At 40.8% G+C, this 19126-nt stretch overlaps 1 protein-coding gene and 1 long non-coding RNA gene across 2 annotated transcripts in view; one reads left to right on the top strand and one right to left on the bottom strand.

Moving 5' to 3' along the window:
• Positions 1-10401, top strand: part of LOC128698219 (putative neural-cadherin 2) — a 64082-nt gene extending 53681 nt beyond the window's left edge. Inside the window, exons 30-31 of the mRNA XM_053790373.2 lie at positions 6387-6545; positions 7835-10401. Coding sequence (XP_053646348.2) covers positions 6387-6545; positions 7835-8676 — 1001 coding nt within the window. The 3' untranslated portion in view covers positions 8677-10401. The remainder of the gene's footprint in view (positions 1-6386; positions 6546-7834) is intronic.
• Positions 10402-11268: 867 nt separating this feature from the next.
• On the bottom strand, positions 11269-14617 carry LOC138854578 (uncharacterized). The gene is made up of 3 exons (XR_011393758.1): positions 14503-14617; positions 12607-12744; positions 11269-12147 (listed from the first exon to the last, which is right to left on the bottom strand). It is a non-coding gene; the product is annotated as an uncharacterized lncRNA (long non-coding RNA).
• Between the last annotated feature and the right edge of the window lie 4509 nt (positions 14618-19126).

Here is a 19126-nt window from a genome sequence, read left to right as displayed (position 1 = left end):
GGAGACAAATGTTTTTTTAATACTTGACGTGCTGTAGGAGTGTGAGCAAAGTAACATTTATGAAGGGGTTCAGGGAAACCGGCAGGCCGGACTTGAGTCCTGGAGATGGGAAGTACAGTGTCTGCACTCTGAAGGAGGGGTGTTGATGTTGCAGTTTTATAACTGTAGTGTAAAGCACCCTTCTGGCAAGACAGTGATGGAGTGAATGATGGTGAAAGTTTATCTTTCTCGGGCCACCCTGCCTTGGTGGGAATTGGCCGATGTGTTAAAGAAAAAAATGTGGTAGATATGTGGTTGGGACCTTTGAAAGTGAGATCCTCTTGACATTATCACTCCCAGGTCCTTCACATTAGTTTTTGGCTCTGTTGTGTGGCTGGAATTTGTTTTATACTTCGATACAGTTTTAATTTCCTCGAATTTTCCATAGCAGAGTAATTAAAATTTTTCTTCATTGACCTTCATATTGTTTTCTGCGGCCCATTTAAAGATTTGGTTGATGTCCGCCTGGAAACTTGCAGTGTCTTCGATGGATGACACTGTCATTCAAGTTCGGGTGTCATCTACAAAGGATGACACGGTACTGCGGCTTACATCTGTCAGATAAGAGGATGAGGAACAGGCTGGGAGCGAGTACTGTACCTTGTGGAACAGAGCTTTTCACTGTAGCCGCCTCTGACTTTATTGTTTACTATTACTCTTTGTGTTCTATTTGTTAGGAAGTTATAGATCCATCTACCAGTTTTTCCTGTTATTCCTTTATCACGCATTTTGTGTGCTATTACACTATGATTGCACTTGTTGAAGGCTTTCGCAAAGTCTTCTATACTACATCTGCATTTTGTTTGTCCTCTAGAGTCTAGAGCATCCAAGACATTGTCATAGTGGTCCAGTAGCTTTGATAGGCAGGAGTGGCCTGTTCTAAACCCATGCTGCCCTTGGTTATGCAATAGATGGGTATCAACGTGGGTGACGATCTTGCTTCTTGGAACACTTTCAAAGATTTTATGACGTGGGACGTTAGTGCTATCGGTCAATACATGATATAACTTATACAGACCATAGCTGGCATCCCTCACATATTACTATATAGAAAGCCCTTTTTATGAAGAGCATTTCGGGTAAATTATGTCTGTTTTGCCCCTTCAGGATGCGACACACACCAGTCCACTAACACCCAGGTACCTATTTTACTGCTAGGTGAACATATACAGCAGGTGTCCTAATGTTACTCACGAAATCGTAATGACACGATTGCAAACCATACCACGGGCGGGATTTGAACCCGCGGTCAGAGAGTCTAATGTTTTCCACCCGTACCGGGGATCGAACCACGGACCTTAATGTTTGATGTGAGTGCGCTACCCATCGAACTACGGGACACCTAATAGTTCCAGAACCGTTGCCAGGGCAACGTTAGGTGGGGACTGAAATACTGTAGGTTAATTCCTCTCAAGGGAGGTTCCTTGATGCTGGTGAGGGGCTCTTGATCTAGGAAATTGGATCTGTGCTCCAGTTCCCTGGAGTACAGATAATCCTATGGGTTTAGCGCTCCCTCATGATCATAATATTAGTTGTGAACTGTTTCAGCCAGGTTACTGTGTGTTGTGAATCGTTCCAGGCGTAGTATTGTGTTGTGAATTGTTCCAGTAGTAGTATTGAGGGTTGTGAATTGTTCCAGGCGTAGTATTGTGTTGCGAATTGTTCCAGTAGTAGTACTGAGGGTTGTGAATTGTTCCAGGCGTAGTATTGAGGGTTGTGAATTGTTCCAGGCGTAGTATTGAGGGTTGTGAATTGTTCCAGGCGTAATATTGTGGGTTGTGAATTGTTCCAGGCGTAGTATTGATTATTATAATCAAAAAGAAGCGCTAAGCCACAAGGGCTATACAGCGGCGTAGTATTGAGGGTTGTGAATTGTTCCAGGCGTAGTATTGTGGGTTGTGAATTGCTCCAGGCGTAGTATTGAGGGTTGTGAATTGTTCCAGGCGTAGTATTGAGGGTTGTGAATTGTTCTAGGCGTAGTATTGAGGGTTGTGAATTGTTCCAGGCGTAGTATTGAGGGTTGTGAATTGTTCCAGGCGTAGTATTGAGGGTTGTGAATTGCTCTAAGCGTAGTATTGAGGGTTGTGAATTGTTCCAGACGTAGTATTGTGGGCTGTGAATTGTTCCAGCCATGATATTGAGTTGTGAATTGTTCCAGGCGTAGTGTCGAGGGTTGTGAATTGTTCCAGCCATGATATTGAGTTGTGAATTGTTCCAGCCATGGTATTTTGAGTTGTGAATTGTGCATGGTATTGTAAATTGTTCGTCAGGGTACTTTGGGTTGTGAATTGTTCCAGCTCAAGTTTTGTGGGTTGTAAGCTGTTACGGTATTCTGGGTTAATGTGAATTGTTCCATGGAAGCTTTCATAGTTCAATTGAAGCTCTAAACTCGTGTGGGTCGATCAGCACGAGTAATAGAGTGCTGATGCTCAGAACCTACTCACAGCCTGGCTTTTTCTAACACCAGCATAAAACATTTAAACCAGCCAGTGTCTCAACCTTGGTTTATCTGGGGCATTTAAACCCGGTTCTAGATGAAGGTTTATTGGAGCCGGTGTATCTAACACTTAAAATAAGGGAGATTCGAGCTTTCACAAATCCTTTCTCTAATCCCTATAGGATCAGTTTTTTTTTCACTAATTGCAAGGCACGGAGGTAGTGCCCGGGGGCACCTGCGAGAGGCATTGGCGCCAGTTGGCACTATGGTGGCACCTGGGTGAAGGCATGGTGCCAATTGGCACTGTGGTGGTGCCTGAGAGAATGCGTGGAGGTTATGGTGGCAGTTAGCATTATGGTGGACTACAGTGCAAGTGTGTCTTAGATTGGATTACGTGCATTCCATTGTAAAACAACCGCTAAACCCGCATGGATTATCTTTGTACATTAAACACACACACACACACGTGTAATATACACACTCAGTGGCACACTTTATTAGGTACACTTTAGTACTGGGTAGGGGCCCCATTTGCCCCCAGAACAGCCTGAATGCGACATGGTGATGGGAACATTCTTTAAATATTGTGGTCCATATTGATATGATAGCATCAGGCAGTTGCTGCAGATTTATCTGCTGAACATTAAAATGGTATGAAATACCGACAGATTGTTAGGTAAGACACATATGCAACAGTTAGGTATCTTTATTTCGAAACGTTTCGCCTACACAGTAGGCTTCTTCAGTCGAGTACAGAAAGGTTGATAGAAGCAGAAGATACTTGAAGACGATGTAATCAGTCCATCACCCTTAAAGTTTTGAGGTGGTCAGTCCCTCAGTCTGGAGAAGAGCATTGTTCCGTTGTCTGAAACAATATGAAGTTGAAGTGACAGAATGGGGCCTTTATATAGTGCCAGGAGGTGAGACGTAGGTTGCTTTGGGAGGGCATGTCCTTCTCAAACCCAGCCGTTCTCACTAGTAGAGGTTGTCGAAGTGGTCTGTACCAAGATACCCTTGTGTTGCAGTGTCTGACAGAATGAACATTAAAATGGTATGAAATACCGACAGATTGTTAGGTAAGACACATATGCAACAGTTAGGTATCTTTATTTCGAAACGTTTCGCCTACACAGTAGGCTTCTTCAGTCGAGTACAGAAAGGTTGATAGAAGCAGAAGATACTTGAAGACGATGTAATCAGTCCATCACCCTTAAAGTTTTGAGGTGGTCAGTCCCTCAGTCTGGAGAAGAGCATTGTTCCGTTGTCTGAAACAATATGAAGTTGAAGTGACAGAATGGGGCCTTTATATAGTGCCAGGAGGTGAGACGTAGGTTGCTTTGGGAGGGCAGGTCCTTCTCAAACCCAGCCGTTCTCACTAGTAGAGGTTGTCGAAGTGGTCTGTACCAAGATACCCTTGTGTTGCAGTGTCTGACAGAATGAACATTAAAATGGTATGAAATACCGACAGATTGTTAGGTAAGACACATATGCAACAGTTAGGTATCTTTATTTCGAAACGTTTCGCCTACACAGTAGGCTTCTTCAGTCGAGTACAGAAAGGTTGATAGAAGCAGAAGATACTTGAAGACGATGTAATCAGTCCATCACCCTTAAAGTTTTGAGGTGGTCAGTCCCTCAGTCTGGAGAAGAGCATTGTTCTGTTGTCTGAAACAATATGAAGTTGAAGTGACAGAATGGGGCCTTTATATAGTGCCAGGAGGTGAGACGTAGGTTGCTTTGGGAGGGCAGGTCCTTCTCAAACCCAGCCGTTCTCACTAGTAGAGGTTGTCGAAGTGGTCTGTACCAAGATACCCTTGTGTTGCAGTGTCTGACAGAATGAACATTAAAATGGTATGAAATACCGACAGATTGTTAGGTAAGACACATATGCAACAGTTAGGTATCTTTATTTCGAAACGTTTCGCCTACACAGTAGGCTTCTTCAGTCGAGTACAGAAAGGTTGATAGAAGCAGAAGATACTTGAAGACGATGTAATCAGTCCATCACCCTTAAAGTTTTGAGGTGGTCAGTCCCTCAGTCTGGAGAAGAGCATTGTTCCGTTGTCTGAAACAATATGAAGTTGAAGTGACAGAATGGGGCCTTTATATAGTGCCAGGAGGTGAGACGTAGGTTGCTTTGGGAGGGCAGGTCCTTCTCAAACCCAGCCGTTCTCACTAGTAGAGGTTGTCGAAGTGGTCTGTACCAAGATACCCTTGTGTTGCAGTGTCTGACAGAATGAACATTAAAATGGTATGAAATACCGACAGATTGTTAGGTAAGACACATATGCAACAGTTAGGTATCTTTATTTCGAAACGTTTCGCCTACACAGTAGGCTTCTTCAGTCGAGTACAGAAAGGTTGATAGAAGCAGAAGATACTTGAAGACGATGTAATCAGTCCATCACCCTTAAAGTTTTGAGGTGGTCAGTCCCTCAGTCTGGAGAAGAGCATTGTTCCGTTGTCTGAAACAATATGAAGATGAAGTGACAGAATGGGGCCTTTATATAGTGCCAGGAGGTGAGACGTAGGTTGCTTTGGGAGGGCAGGTCCTTCTCAAACCCAGCCGTTCTCACTAGTAGAGGTTGTCGAAGTGGTCTGTACCAAGATACCCTTGTGTTGCAGTGTCTGACAGAATGAACATTAAAATGGTATGAAATACCGACAGATTGTTGCATATGTGTCTTACCTAACAATCTGTCGGTATTTCATACCATTTTAATGTTCATTCTGTCAGACACTGCAACACAAGGGTATCTTGGTACAGACCACTTCGACAACCTCTACTAGTGAGAACGGCTGGGTTTGAGAAGGACCTGCCCTCCCAAAGCAACCTACGTCTCACCTCCTGGCACTATATAAAGGCCCCATTCTGTCACTTCAACTTCATATTGTTTCAGACAACGGAACAATGCTCTTCTCCAGACTGAGGGACTGACCACCTCAAAACTTTAAGGGTGATGGACTGATTACATCGTCTTCAAGTATCTTCTGCTTCTATCAACCTTTCTGTACTCGACTGAAGAAGCCTACTGTGTAGGCGAAACGTTTCGAAATAAAGATACCTAACTGTTGCATATGTGTCTTACCTAACAATTTGTCTGCTGCACAGTCATGCTGTGAATCTCCTGTTTCACTACATACCAAAGGTTTAGGCCAAATTCTGGCCCTGCTATCTGCATGACAGTAGAAATCATGATTTGTTGGACCAGGTGATGCTTTACCAATCTTCAGCTGTCCAATTTTGGTGAGCCTCTGCCCACTGTAGCCTCAGTCTCCTGTTCTTAGTTAACAGGAGTAGAACCTGGTGTGATATGCTGCTGTAGCCAATCCACTTCCAGGTCCAATGTATTGTGTATTCAGAGATGCTCTTCTACCTCCTGTTATAACAGGAGGTATTTTAACCCACAGAACAGCCGCTCACTGGATATTTTGTTTTTTCACACCATACTCTGTAAACTCTCGGACTGTTGTGTGTGAAAATCTCAGATCAGTAGTTTCTGAGATACTCGCACCATCCTGTCTGTCTGGCACCAACAATCACATTTCTTCCCCATTCTGATGTTCAATCTGAGCAATAACTGAATTTCTTGACTATGTCTAATTGCTTTTAGACACAGGTGCTGCTGCCTCTTAAATTAGCTGATGATTATATTATTATTATACTCAAAAAGAAGTGCTAAGCCAACTGATGATTATAATAATCAAAAAGAAGCTGATGAGATATTTGCATTAATGAGCAGGTGTACCTAATAAAGTGGCCAGTGTGTGTTTTATATTTCTTTATTCATTGTTTAACAGTTGAAATGTTTACAAAAGATTAAGCATGGGGCCATTTCTTTAAGAAGTGGGGATTATAACAGAGAAGATTGCATGCAGTTGTGATTATGAAGGAAAACTCTGTTGTCAGGTGTGGAGGTGGTGCCGGAGGACAAGAGAGGCGAGAAGAAGCTTATAGGTGCTGATGGAGGTTGTGGCTGCCCTCACCTACCCTCCCTTGATGACCTTCGCTACTATGCTTACGAAGGTGACGGAAGTTCTCCTGGGTCTCTCTCATCTTGCTGCTCAGGTGGGTCTTCTTTTAACACACCGGCAGTCTCTCACTGAGGTAGGATGACCCAAAGGAAAAAAGTGCATTTGCAATCATTCAATCACTCTCCCAATGAGCATGCTGACATCACAGTTTGGATGGCCCTCTGAACTGCAACATCCTATCTCCTTTAGAGTGCAGGCATTGTATTTCCCACATCTGGTTTCCTGAACTCTCCCCCCCCACCACCACATGTAGACCCACACTTGCCTGTTTACCTTGTGACTTGCCATTGACTGTGGATTATATTTTAACAGTTTGCCCCCAGCTTAAGCCTTTCTGCCTTTATATTTTTACAATTACTGAGGTGCCTGTAAAGGCCTCAATTTTTACAGAAGCCTTTTGACATTACTAATTTAATGGAGTTTTCAGCTAATACTATCTTATTTTAATTTAGTATGATAGTATTTGTGTTGAGTATTTATCCTTGTTTTTAATGGTTGTAAGCATTGAGTGATCTAAGCAACAGTGCTACATTATCACTAAAAGCAGCAGATCTACATTCTTGGAGCCCTGAAGCCTGAACTGTTATGGGGACCCCCATCGCATACAGTAGACCCAAAATTTTTAATTAATGTGGACTAAAGTCGCTTCTGGGGCACTTTCGAGATTAGGGGCCCCTGAAACTTAAGCTTCATAGTATATCTGTCCCTGGTCACTACTAATACACTGACTCCCATCATAAATGTTAACTTGCATTTCAACAGCATAACCTAATAATTCCTTGTAGTTCAGTTTACAACCAAAAGAACCCAGGTTTGATGAAACTTGTGGCACGTCTCCTTACAACTCATCCCCCTAACAGTAAGTAGTTACCAGATAATTAGTACAACGGTTGAGGGATGCATTCAGGGAAAGGACTGGAAGTATCCCAATGTAAATAAGCCACATTGCTTGGCTTAACCTCAGTAATATAACCTTTCACGCTTAACCCTAGCACTTTCTTTAATACTTAAACAGTATGTACGGATAATGTTTTTTATAATTATGGGGAATTATTATTATACTGTACGTATTTGAAAAGAGCTAAACCCATATGGGTCTTAAAGTGCAGTACTCATAGGGAAATGCTAACCCCATAGGGATCATGGTGGTTGAGCCATTACCTTGTTTTGCAATTAACACTAAGCTATGCTCATGAGATATAGTCAATCACTTAAATTAGCCATTACCATTGTATGTATAACTTTAGTACAGCACTTTGAATGCAAGACTATTATCAATCTTCACTTTTCTGTCTGACTTCATCTTTCAAATTAATTTTGCAGGTGTTGAAGAAGTTGAGGAAGTGCAGTTTCTTGGAGGTTTTCAAGATGTTGCTGAATTACTGAACTGTCTTACTGGACAGCAAGACTCTCACTCGGCAGCCCAGTGCAGCACTCAGAAATCCGCTGCCCCAGTGTCCGATAGTTACGGCAATCCATTACCCTCGTTTAGTGCAAGGGGAAATGACAAAAAGTGTACCTCACCATCCAACAAATCAAAAGAAAATTCATGTGAATTCCAAATGAATACTGGGGAAGCAAATTATGATACAGGGATTCAATCCGATCTAATGTATAGAAAATATAACACACTCCCACGAACCCGTGACCCCAAAATGGTTGTTAATAATCTTGAGGACGAGACAGGTAAAGCTGTGGAAAAGAGAGAATATTCCCCTCGGAGATTAATTTCCTCGGCGTGTGTAAACGCTACCCCTCTGGCAGGCACATGTTACACAGACTCTCACACGTGCTGTGCAAAAATCCCACCACCAACAGAATTTGAAGGCGCTTCACTTTCCTTCCTGTCAAGTGACAAGTGTCAAGCATGTGAGACTTCCACTCTCTTCTGTGATAAGTGTAAAAATACAATTCCTAGGAGGAGATCATTCTCAACTGTATCATACATAACATCTGGAAATAAGATTGCAGACAATTGCTCATGTTCTATAAGTGAGCCATTAGCAGGAGTCCCTTGTATGCAAGCTTCCTGTGAGAGACAAAAGATGTATTCTCAAAGTGACCGACTTAAAGATAAAAGTGGAGCGGTATCAGCATTACATTGTTCCTGCTCTGGTACTCCAGCCACTGCAACCAACAGTACTGATAAACTATATCTGCTGTAATATAATTTTGTTAAAATATGTATATAACATGTACATATTGTATTCACTGGAATGTGCTAAACCCACAAGGATCAGACAGCACCTTGGGAATAGGAAGTAATCAGGTTTGATCCAAGGAAAAGATAGCTATAATTCCTTGGATCAAGAGCCCTTCACCTGCATCAAGACAGCCCACCTTGCTCAGTAGATATGTAATGAGCAAGCAATATGCTGAATAACTCTATTCTTTAAAAATTTTTGGAAGCTGAACTTATTGTGTACATAGCAGCATTTCTGAGGTTTAATATACAGTGCACACACAAACTGAACTGCACCAATATCCTAAACAAAAATTATCTAAATTTTTCAAACTTTATTAACTCACTAACATGTAATATAGGTTATATTTTGCTAACTTTTGATAGCATAATTATAAAATACTTTTGTTATGTGCAAGCTACACAGAGCCTGGGAAAAGGGAGATAATCAGGTTTGATTAAGGGAAGAAGTACCTCCTGTTCCTTAGATCAAGAGCCCTTCAGACCTGAAGCAACACTAGAAGGATTTAGAAAAATATTTTTTTTTTTTTTGTTAATTTACAAAAAAAAAAAAAAATGGATATGATTCATGTGCAACATTTAAGTTCCTTTATTTCCAAAACATTTTTCCCTGTGTAAAAGATTTTCAGTAAAACAGACGACTAAAATATGGGAGACAAACTGAGGTGTTCAGTCCCTCAGCCTTGATTAAAAATGAATAAGTACTTTTCAGGAGATCAGTTCCATATTCTTGAGCTCTGTGAAGTAGCAGCATAATGGCCGAGCAACACATACTGGACCAGAAGTAAGATAAAGCAGCTGGTGATGGTGTCAAAGACGACAGGATCCACCAGCAGGCCTATTGGCCACTGCTAGGTGGCCAATAGGGCCTTCTCAAATACAACCCCTTTTTACACACAAGAACATGCCAATAAGTTGTAGAATAATATAGTTGTGGAAAATGTCCTATACAGCAAGATACTTCAGTGTTACATTAATACAACCATATCACTCTACAAGTTATTAACATGTTATGTGAGAGAAGCATTGAACTTCAGAAGTACTGCATCTGCCTAGCATGGGCCTGTAGGTCTGGTAGTTGGCACTGCCTCTCTGTAACACCACCTCCCACTGCTGCATTTCACTTCTGGTCCAGTGTGTGTGTTGTTCCATCAACGTGCTTCTACCTCAGAAAGATCAATGCAATAGCCTCTATGAAGAATGAGGGACTGAACGCCTCTATCTCTTCAAGTATTTTAATCACTTCTACTCGACTGAAGACTACTTGCCCAAAGGAGAAACGCGTTGTAAATAAAGCCACCAAAGACTTGTGCTTGTATTATTCTGGAAAATGATATCTTGGATATTAATATTTACCAATAAATAAAGCCATGAATCCAAGTTTTTGCCCTTTCAGGATGATATATCTACTTAACTCTGCACATTACACACAAGGAAAAATACCCTCACAGGTAGGTGCACAAAATTACCAGTTTACAAACATAGAGAAGTATTAAATCCATGGGGTGTCATGCAGCACCTGGGGAATGGGAGGTAACCAGTTTTGATCTGAGGTAGGGGAAGGAAGCTGAAATTCTTTGACTTGTGAGTCTTTCCCTGGAAAGTACCTAAAAGTTTTCATAATTAAATTTGTACATATTTCTTATTTAAATCTATATTTGCCTGATAAAATAAATTTACTATGTTATATCTGGTATTTCACTATCATTAACAATACTGTAACATCGAATTCACAATTATTCTTGGAAATGTACAGCACCCACTGGAGTTGTGCAGCATTTTGGAAATAGGAGGTAATAGGTTCAATCCAAGGAAGGAGAGGGGTTCACTTTCTTGGATCAAGAGCCATTCACCACCATTGAAGGGAAGTTCAGCTTATGATTCTGCCACAAGTATCTACTACACAGTCAATTTGTCAGGTTTCAAGCCTACTGACTACACGAGAGTCATTTGAGTTCTTTCTCCTGTATACAAGTCAAGAATACTTTAACTTCTATAAGTGTCAAAATACTCGACATATACTGTATTTTCTGGCAAAAGTGCATGATCATATAAGACAGTGTTTCCAAGCAGTTGTAACAAAATTTGTACTGTAAAAAAAAAACTCAAGTGTAACCCAAAGCCTGACCTTGAGGATATAAGGCACAGGCTGATTATCAAAGACTTTTTGTGAGGAGAAAAAAAGGGCTGCCTCATAAGACAGAAAAATACAGTACATATGAGCATACAAGGGATTTTCTTTCTTTTTTGGGTCACCCTGCTTCGGTGGGAGACGGCTGACTTGTTGAAAAAAAAAAATGAGCATACACAGAGATCTGTATCCTTCAGTGTATATACACAGAGATGCACTCTTCTCTGCGCATTTGTGATTTTCCACTACATGCATTAATACAAGAAACCTCTAATTAAACTAATATTGTTTGCTTTAATCATTCCTATCAATATTGAACATATAAAATATTATATAATAATACTATTCATCTAAATTATTTAGAACAAGGCAGTGAGTACAATATGTCAGCCTAAATTGATACAATACATTTAAACTACAGTACGCATATGAAAGAAAAATTTATTCATTTTTGCACATATAATTTGAAATTTTCATGATTATTTACACTTGCAATTTAAATTTTATTGCGGCTTGTAGTTCACTGTCACATTTAAAAAATGTATTCTTCGATAATTTAACTAATATTTTAGGAGGTATTTTTGATAATTGTGAAAATATTTTGCAGTTTAGAGTTGCCAAATATTCTAGATTCTGTGACTCTACCTGTCTTCTAGCTAATGATGTGTTCACCAACTCAGAGTCGTCATTCAAACCTCCCTTATAATCAAACAAGCGACTGAGAAAAAAATGACAATGTAAGAGAAGGTCAAATTGTTTCAATACCTTTTTGCTATCTTTGATATCAGTCTCTCCATAATTTGGCATATTACTGCTGCTGCAAAGAAGAACTAGGACACAAGCAGTGGGGATAGATTTTAATGCTAGATGTGTGTCTGTTATTTGTGGAAAAATTTCACTGACGAGTTTTGCTGGCTCTGATACAGCTAAAATTTTATGAAGTTCTTCCTGGCAGAAGGAAATTATTCTCTTACTTTGAATTGGCATGTCAAGAAATGTCTTTTTATTGTCTGGAAAAAATGGAAAGCTGCCTCTCATTTGCTGCAAGCCTATATGAGCCAAGAGCCATTTAACATACACAGGACCCCCAGCAATGGACACCATGGCTTTTATTTCTGGCTCGCTGACTGAAGTTCGTAAAGTCAGTGCTAAGAGTCTGATGCCAGCTTCTTCTGGACTGAGAGAAGTGATAGTTTTCAAGCTTAGTGTTTTCAATGTATTCCACAAAATCTCTAAACAACTGTGCTTGTTGATGATGGTACTGTGATTCTTGAAGAAACTGCTGAGTGATTCCCAATGGAACTGAGAAAACAATATGAAATTAGGTAATTGTTAATAAACATTAGCTATAGCATAGTCTCCTTCATACTGATTTATTTCCTAAGAAAAATACCAGAGGAAAAAATTAATAGTGTATGCTATAGATAGTGTGCACACTGCTCTGTCAGGTTAATCACCACTTGGGCTGACCATTAGTTGGAACAATGACCAATTGAACACGAACTTTCTCTTGGCTAGTTAACTCATGCCAATTAAAGGCTTATTATCCATGATAGGCTATTCCTGTGGTAGATGTAAAACTTGAATAAATAATGTTATGCTTGAACCACTAAACTATTATCTAAAGGAATACTCCAACTTAATCTGTGTTCAGTGTTCTTGTATAATTTGTTGTGTGATTTTTTGTAACAAGTCACATATCTGCATGGGAAACAGTTTAAGAATTAATGAAGAAGAGTAAGATGAAACTAAATCACTTACCACAATAGCTGTCCTGAGAGGCATAAGACACTGCTGCACTTGAAGGTTCTTCGCCACAGGACTTGCAGCAGCACTCAGCAATGATGAGCACAGGAATACAGTATCACACAAATTTAATTGTAAGTCTTGGCTGGCAGCCTGAAAACAAAGAGCACAGAAACTCACACAGAGTAGCTTTTGCAACTCAAATGATGTTTAAGACATATCTCATGCCAAGACAAAATACTAACTGCAAAATCTGGAGGAAAATGAGGGTAAATACTATGAATGAAATAATTTTAGACTGAAGTCTACCTGGAGCGTGTTTCAGGGGTCAATGCCCCAGCAGCCCAGTCCTTGATCAGACCTCCTGGTGGATCAGGGCCTGATCAAACAGGCTGTTACTTCTGGATGCAAGTACGTAAGTAGTAACAACAAAGGCTCAAATCTCCTGAGACTTACCTATCCCTCGATCTCCCAGACGGAAGACACGAGTGTAATAACCTGACAATGATAAGTTGCAACGCCAAAGAATACTGATTAATAAATCCCAGGGGTAAAGTCGATATAATTAACCAAACAAATATTTATCAGATAACCTCTCACTAGAGTGAAAGTTTTAACAAAGTCCTACACAGGAACACACAACAAAATCTTGCTAAGTAGGGATTGTAATTTCTACAATTATGGCTTTAACAAAGAGTAAGTATCACCATAAACAACATGCACAAAAGAACCAAATAAATGACCTGTCAATTAAAACTAATTATTATTACCATAAACATTCTATGTCATGGCTGTGTCCCATATATTAGTAGATTGTATGGCATTTTAAAAAAAAAATCACATTTCTCAGATACACAATGATGTAAAGGAGAAGAGAGAAGGTGATAAGGATGGGGAGGAATTAGAGGGGGAAGAGAGACGATGGGAATAAAGGGGTTAGAGAGGAAGTACAGAGTGGCTAGTGCTTTAAATAATAAGTGGATTCACTACTAAGAACTGAATTTAAGGCATCACATAGCATCTAGAGAATGAGAGATGATTAGGTTTAATTCAAGGAAATGAAGAATAACTCTAATTACAAGGCTAGAGAGTCCTTCACCAGCACTAAGGCACCATCTTGAATCCACATATAACCTGCATATAAGAGAAAGAAACTTACAACGACGTTTCGGTCTGACTCGGACCATTAACTAGACACCGTTAAATACCAGTGTGTCTAGCTAATGAACCAAATTGTATGGAAACATTGTCATAAGTTTCTTTCACCTATATGCAGGTTATTTGTGTACTGTTCCAGTAATGGTATTTTGCCTTTTCATTCTTTATGCACCATCTTGAAGGTAGTACATGTATTATGGCTTGATAAAGAGTACTTCATTGGGTGTGTCTGAAAGATAGATAACTAACCAAGAGAAATCAGTCTCCTTTAATTCCTCCACCATTGTCAGTTTATATATATATACAAAAAAATCTCCTAATGCGAGTCTTAATAAGGCATTAATAGGGTCACCACATCCTTAAAGCTATGCCACTACTTAAAAAAGTTGTCGCTGATTCAAGGTCATAGATTATCTGTGGCAGAGTAAATGGTATAAATTACCGACACCAGAAAAAAAAAATAGACATAGTTGTAGTATAATGTAATCCATTACTGATGATGTTTCCCAACACAGTGAACTTTATCAAGTTACAAACAGATGTGACTAGATGAAACAGACCAGTGCATGGGTAAAACATCATTATTAAAAGACTGCAAAACACTACATCTGAGTCTCTTTTCCACTATGGTATAGCACCAGCTCTCCTCATTGCTGGCGCCCACCTGCTCAGATGTGATGCCTTTCTCCATAACTACACATTAATCCCATTTTGTTAATTAAGTCAAAATGATAAAATACAATGATCACTTGCCTGAAGCTGATCCACAAGGCTTTTCAGGACTACTGAGAGATGAAGAAGCTGTTCCCCTCTCAAGAAGAGTGCTGGTGGCAGGCAGCGGCAAATACTGACAGATTAAGAAGAGTATGTCATGTTCTATGACACATTACTTGATTACTGGCTTTCATTTGAAATTAAATATTGGAAAAGATTTATATATTTTACCCCTTCTCCTGTATAAATTACTAAATGTAAAAAGAAAAATTTTGATTTTTCTTTTTAGGTCACCCTGCCTTTGTAGGAGACAGCCAATAAGTTAAATTTTTTTTTTTTTTTTTCAACAAGTCGGTCGTCTCCCACCGAGGCAGGGTGACCCAAAAAAGAAAGAAAATCCCCAAAAAGAAAATACTTTCATCATCATTCAACACTTTCACCACACTCACACATTATCACTGCTTTTGCAGAGGTGCTCAGAATACAACAGTTTAGAAGCATACACATATAAAGATACACAACATATCCCTCCAAACTGCCAATATCCCAAACCCCTCCTTTAAAGTGCAGGCATTGTACTTCCCATTTCCAGGACTCAAGTCCGACTATAAATATATATATATATAAATATATATATATATATATATATATATTTTAAGTTGAAAGTGAACACAGATAAGAGTAAGGTGATGATGGTATCAAATGATTTAGATAAAGAAAAATTGGATATCACATTGGAGAGAAGGAGTATGGAAGAAGTGAATGTTTTCAGATAGTATTTGGGAGTTGATGTGTCAGTAGATGGGTTTATGAAGGATGGGGTTAACCATAGAATTGATGAAGGAAAAAAAGGTGAGTGGTGCATTGAGGTATATGTGGAGACAAAAAATGTTATCTATTGAGGCAAAGAAGGGAATGTATGAAAGTATTGTGGTACCAACACTCTTATATGGGTGTGAAGCTTGGGTTGCAAATGCTGCAGCGAGGAGGCAGTTGGAGGCAGTGGAGATGTCCTGTCTAAGGGCAATGCATGGTGTAAATATTATGCAGAGAATTTGACGTGTGGAAATTAGGAGAAGATGTGGAGTTAATAAAAGTATTAGTCAGAGGGCTGAAGAAGGGTTGTTGAGGTGGTTTGGTCATTCAGAGAGAATGGATCAAAGTATAAATCTGTAGGGGAAGGAAGGCGGGGTAGGGGTAGTCCTCGAAAAAGTTGGAGGGAGGGGGTAAAGGAGGTTTTGTGGGTGAGGGGCTTGGACTTCCAGCAAGCATGCATAAGTGTGCTAGATAGGAGTGAATGGAGACGAATGATTTTTGGGACCTGACGAGCTGTTAGAGTGTGAGCAGGGTAATATTTAGTGAAGGGATTCAGAGAAACCAGTTATTTTCATATAGCCAGACTTGAGTTCTGGAAATGGGAAGTACAATGCCTGCACTTTAAAGGAGGGGTTTGGGATATTGGCAGTTTGGTGGGATGTATAATAGGATGGTATATATATACGTAATTGGGGCCCTGATATTGTAATTATTTCACATCACTTTTTATACTGTATCTTTATATATATACTTCTAAACTGTTGTATCTGGGCACCTCTGCAAAAACAATGATTATGTATGAGTGAGGTGAAAGTGTTGAATGATGATGAAAGTATTTTCGTTATGGGGATTTTCTTTCTTTTTGGGCCACCCTGCCTAGGTGGGAGATGGCTGACCTGTTGAAAAAAAAAAATTTACACTGTGCCTTATTTCCCTATTTCATGTGGTGAAAAGACAATAATACAGTGGAACCTTGGTACTCAACCAGCTCCCTACTTGAACAATTTGGTATTCAAACACTTTGTTCGGTTAAAAAAATCGATTGGTAGTCAACCATTTGCTCGGCAGTCGACCAAACAAACATGACCTGCCAGAATTTCACTGTAAACTATTTCATGTTTCTTCGCATTTTTTTTTTTATTATTTGTATAAATAAGTCACCATAGAGCCTACAAAAATTTGTGATAATAGCAACCCAAAAAGAAAATTGGTTGGGCAAAATTTGTTCAGTACTCGAATGAATCAACACTTGAACATTCTATACATGCTGTGTGTGTGTGTGTGTGTGTGTGTGTGTGTGTGTGTGTGTGTGTGTGTGTGTGTGTGTGTGTGTGTGAGTGTGTGTGAGTGTGTGTGTGTGTGTGTACTCACCTATTTGTACTCACCTATTTGTGGTTGCAGGGGTCGAGTCACAGCTCCTGGCCCCGCCTCTTCGCTGATTGCTACTAGGTCCTCTCTCTCCCTGCCCCATGAGCTCTATCATACCTCGCCTTAAAACTATGTATGGTTCCTGCCTCCACCACATCACTTTCTAGGCTATTCCACGGCCTGACTACTCTATGACTGAAGAAATACTTCCTAACATCCCTTTGATTCATCTGAGTCTTCAACTTCCAATTGTGACCTCTTGTGTCTGTGTCCCATCTCTGGAACATCCCGTCTTTGTCCACCTCGTCTATTCCGCGCAGTATTTTATATGTCGTTATCATGTCTCCCCTGACCCTCCTGGCCTCCAGTGTCGTCAGGCCGACTTCCCTCAACCTTTCTTCATAGGACAATCCCCGTAGCTCTGGGACTAGTCTTGTTGCAAACCTTTGCACTTTCTCTAATTTCTTGACGTGCTTGACTAGGTGTGGATTCCAAACTGGTGCTGCATACTCCAGTATGGGCCTGACGTAGATGGTGTACAGAGTCTTAAACGAATCCTTACTGAGGTATCGGAACGCTATCCGTAGGTTTGCCAGGCGCCCGTATGCTGCAGCAGTTATCTGATTGATGTGCGCCTCAGGAGATATGCTCGGTGTTATACTCACCCCCAGATCTTTTTCCTTTAGTGAGGTTTGCAGTCTTTGGCCATCTAAACTATATTGTGTCTGCGGTCTTCTTTGCCCTTCCCCAATCTTCATGACTTTGCATTTGGCAGGGTTAAATTCAAGGAGCCAGTTGCTGGACCAGGCTTGTAGCCTGTCCAGATCTCTTTGTAGTCCTGCCTGATCCTCGTCCGATTCGATCCTTCTCATTAACTTCACATCGTCTGCAAACAAGGACACTTCTGAGTCTATCCCTTCCGTTATGTCGTTCACGTATACCAAGAACAGCACAGGTCCTAGGACTGACCCCTGTGGAACCCCGCTTGTCACAGGCGCCCACTCTGACACCTCGTCGCGTACCATGACTCGTTGTTTCCTCCCTGTCAGGTATTCTCTGATCCATTGCAGTGCCTTTCCTGTTATGTGTGCCTGGTCCTCTAGCTTTTGCAGTAACCTCTTGTGAGGAACTGTGTCGAAAGCCTTCTTGCAGTCCAAAAATACGCAGTCGATCCACCCCTCTCTTTCTTGTCTTACTTCTGTCACCTTGTCATAAAACTCTAGTAGGTTTGTGACACAGGATTTTCCTTCCCTGAAACCGTGCTGGTTGTCAATTATACACTTGTTTCTTTCCAGGTGCCCCACCACTCTCCTCCTGATGATCTTCTCCATGACCTTGCATACTATACACGTTAGAGATACAGGTCTGTAGTTTAGTGCCTCATGTCTGTCTCCCTTTTTAAAAATTGGGACTACATTTGCCATTTTCCATACCTCAGGGAGTTGCCCAGTTTCAAATGATGTGTTGAAGATCTTTGTTAATGGCTCACACAATATCTCTGCTCCCTCTTTAAGGACCCATGGAGAGATGTTGTCTGGTCCCACCGCCTTTGAGGTGTCAAGTTCGCATAGCAGCTTCTTCACCTCCTCCTTGGTTATATGTACCTCATCCAGCACTTGCTGGTGTGCCCCCCTGTTCTGATTTCTTGGAGTCCTACTGGTTTCCACTGTAAATACCTCTTTAAATCTTGTGTTGAGCTCCTGACATACCTCTCGGTCGTTTCTTGTGAATTCCCCATCACCCTTCCTCAGTCTGATTACCTGGTCCTTGACTGTTGTTTTCCTCCTGATGTGGCTGTACAACAGCTTCGGGTCAGTCTTTACTTTTGATGCTATGTCATTTTCATATTGTCTCTGAGCCTCCCTTCTTATCTGTGCATATTCGTTTCTGGCTCTTCGGCTGATTTCTCTATTCTCCTGAGTTCTCTGTCTTCTGTACCTTTTCCATTCTCTAGTACACCTAGTTTTCGCCTCCCTACACCTTTGGGTGAACCAAGGACTCGTTCTGTTCTTCCCATTATTTCTGTTTCCCTTGGGAACAAACCTCTCCTCTGCCTCCTTGCATTTTGTTGCTACATAGTCCATCATTTCTTGTACTGGTTTTCCTGTCAGTTCCCTCTCCCACTGAATGTCTTGAAGGAAGTTCCTCATGCCTGAGTAGTTCCCCCTTTTGTAGTTTGGTTTTTCCCAGCCTATTCCTGCTACTCTCTCCACTTGGAGCTCAACTATGTAGTCGAAGCACAGAACCACATGATCACTAGCTCCCAGGGGCCTTTCATACATGATACCCTCGATGTCCGAACTACTCATGGTGAATACAAGGTCCAACCTTGCTGGTTCATCCTCTCCTCTCTCTCTGGTAGTGTCTCTAACATGTTGATGCATGAGGTTCTCCAGTGTGTGTGTGTGTGTGTGTGTGTGTGTGTGTGTGTGTGTGTGTGTGTTTGTGTGTGTGTGTGTGTGTGTGTGTGTGTGTGTGT

This window comes from Cherax quadricarinatus, chromosome 63 (genome assembly GCF_038502225.1).
Source record: "Cherax quadricarinatus isolate ZL_2023a chromosome 63, ASM3850222v1, whole genome shotgun sequence".
In the NCBI taxonomy this organism is placed as follows: Eukaryota; Metazoa; Arthropoda; class Malacostraca; order Decapoda; family Parastacidae; genus Cherax; species Cherax quadricarinatus.
Note: the sequence above shows the minus strand (reverse complement) of the source record. Positions and strands in the feature narration are given on the sequence as shown.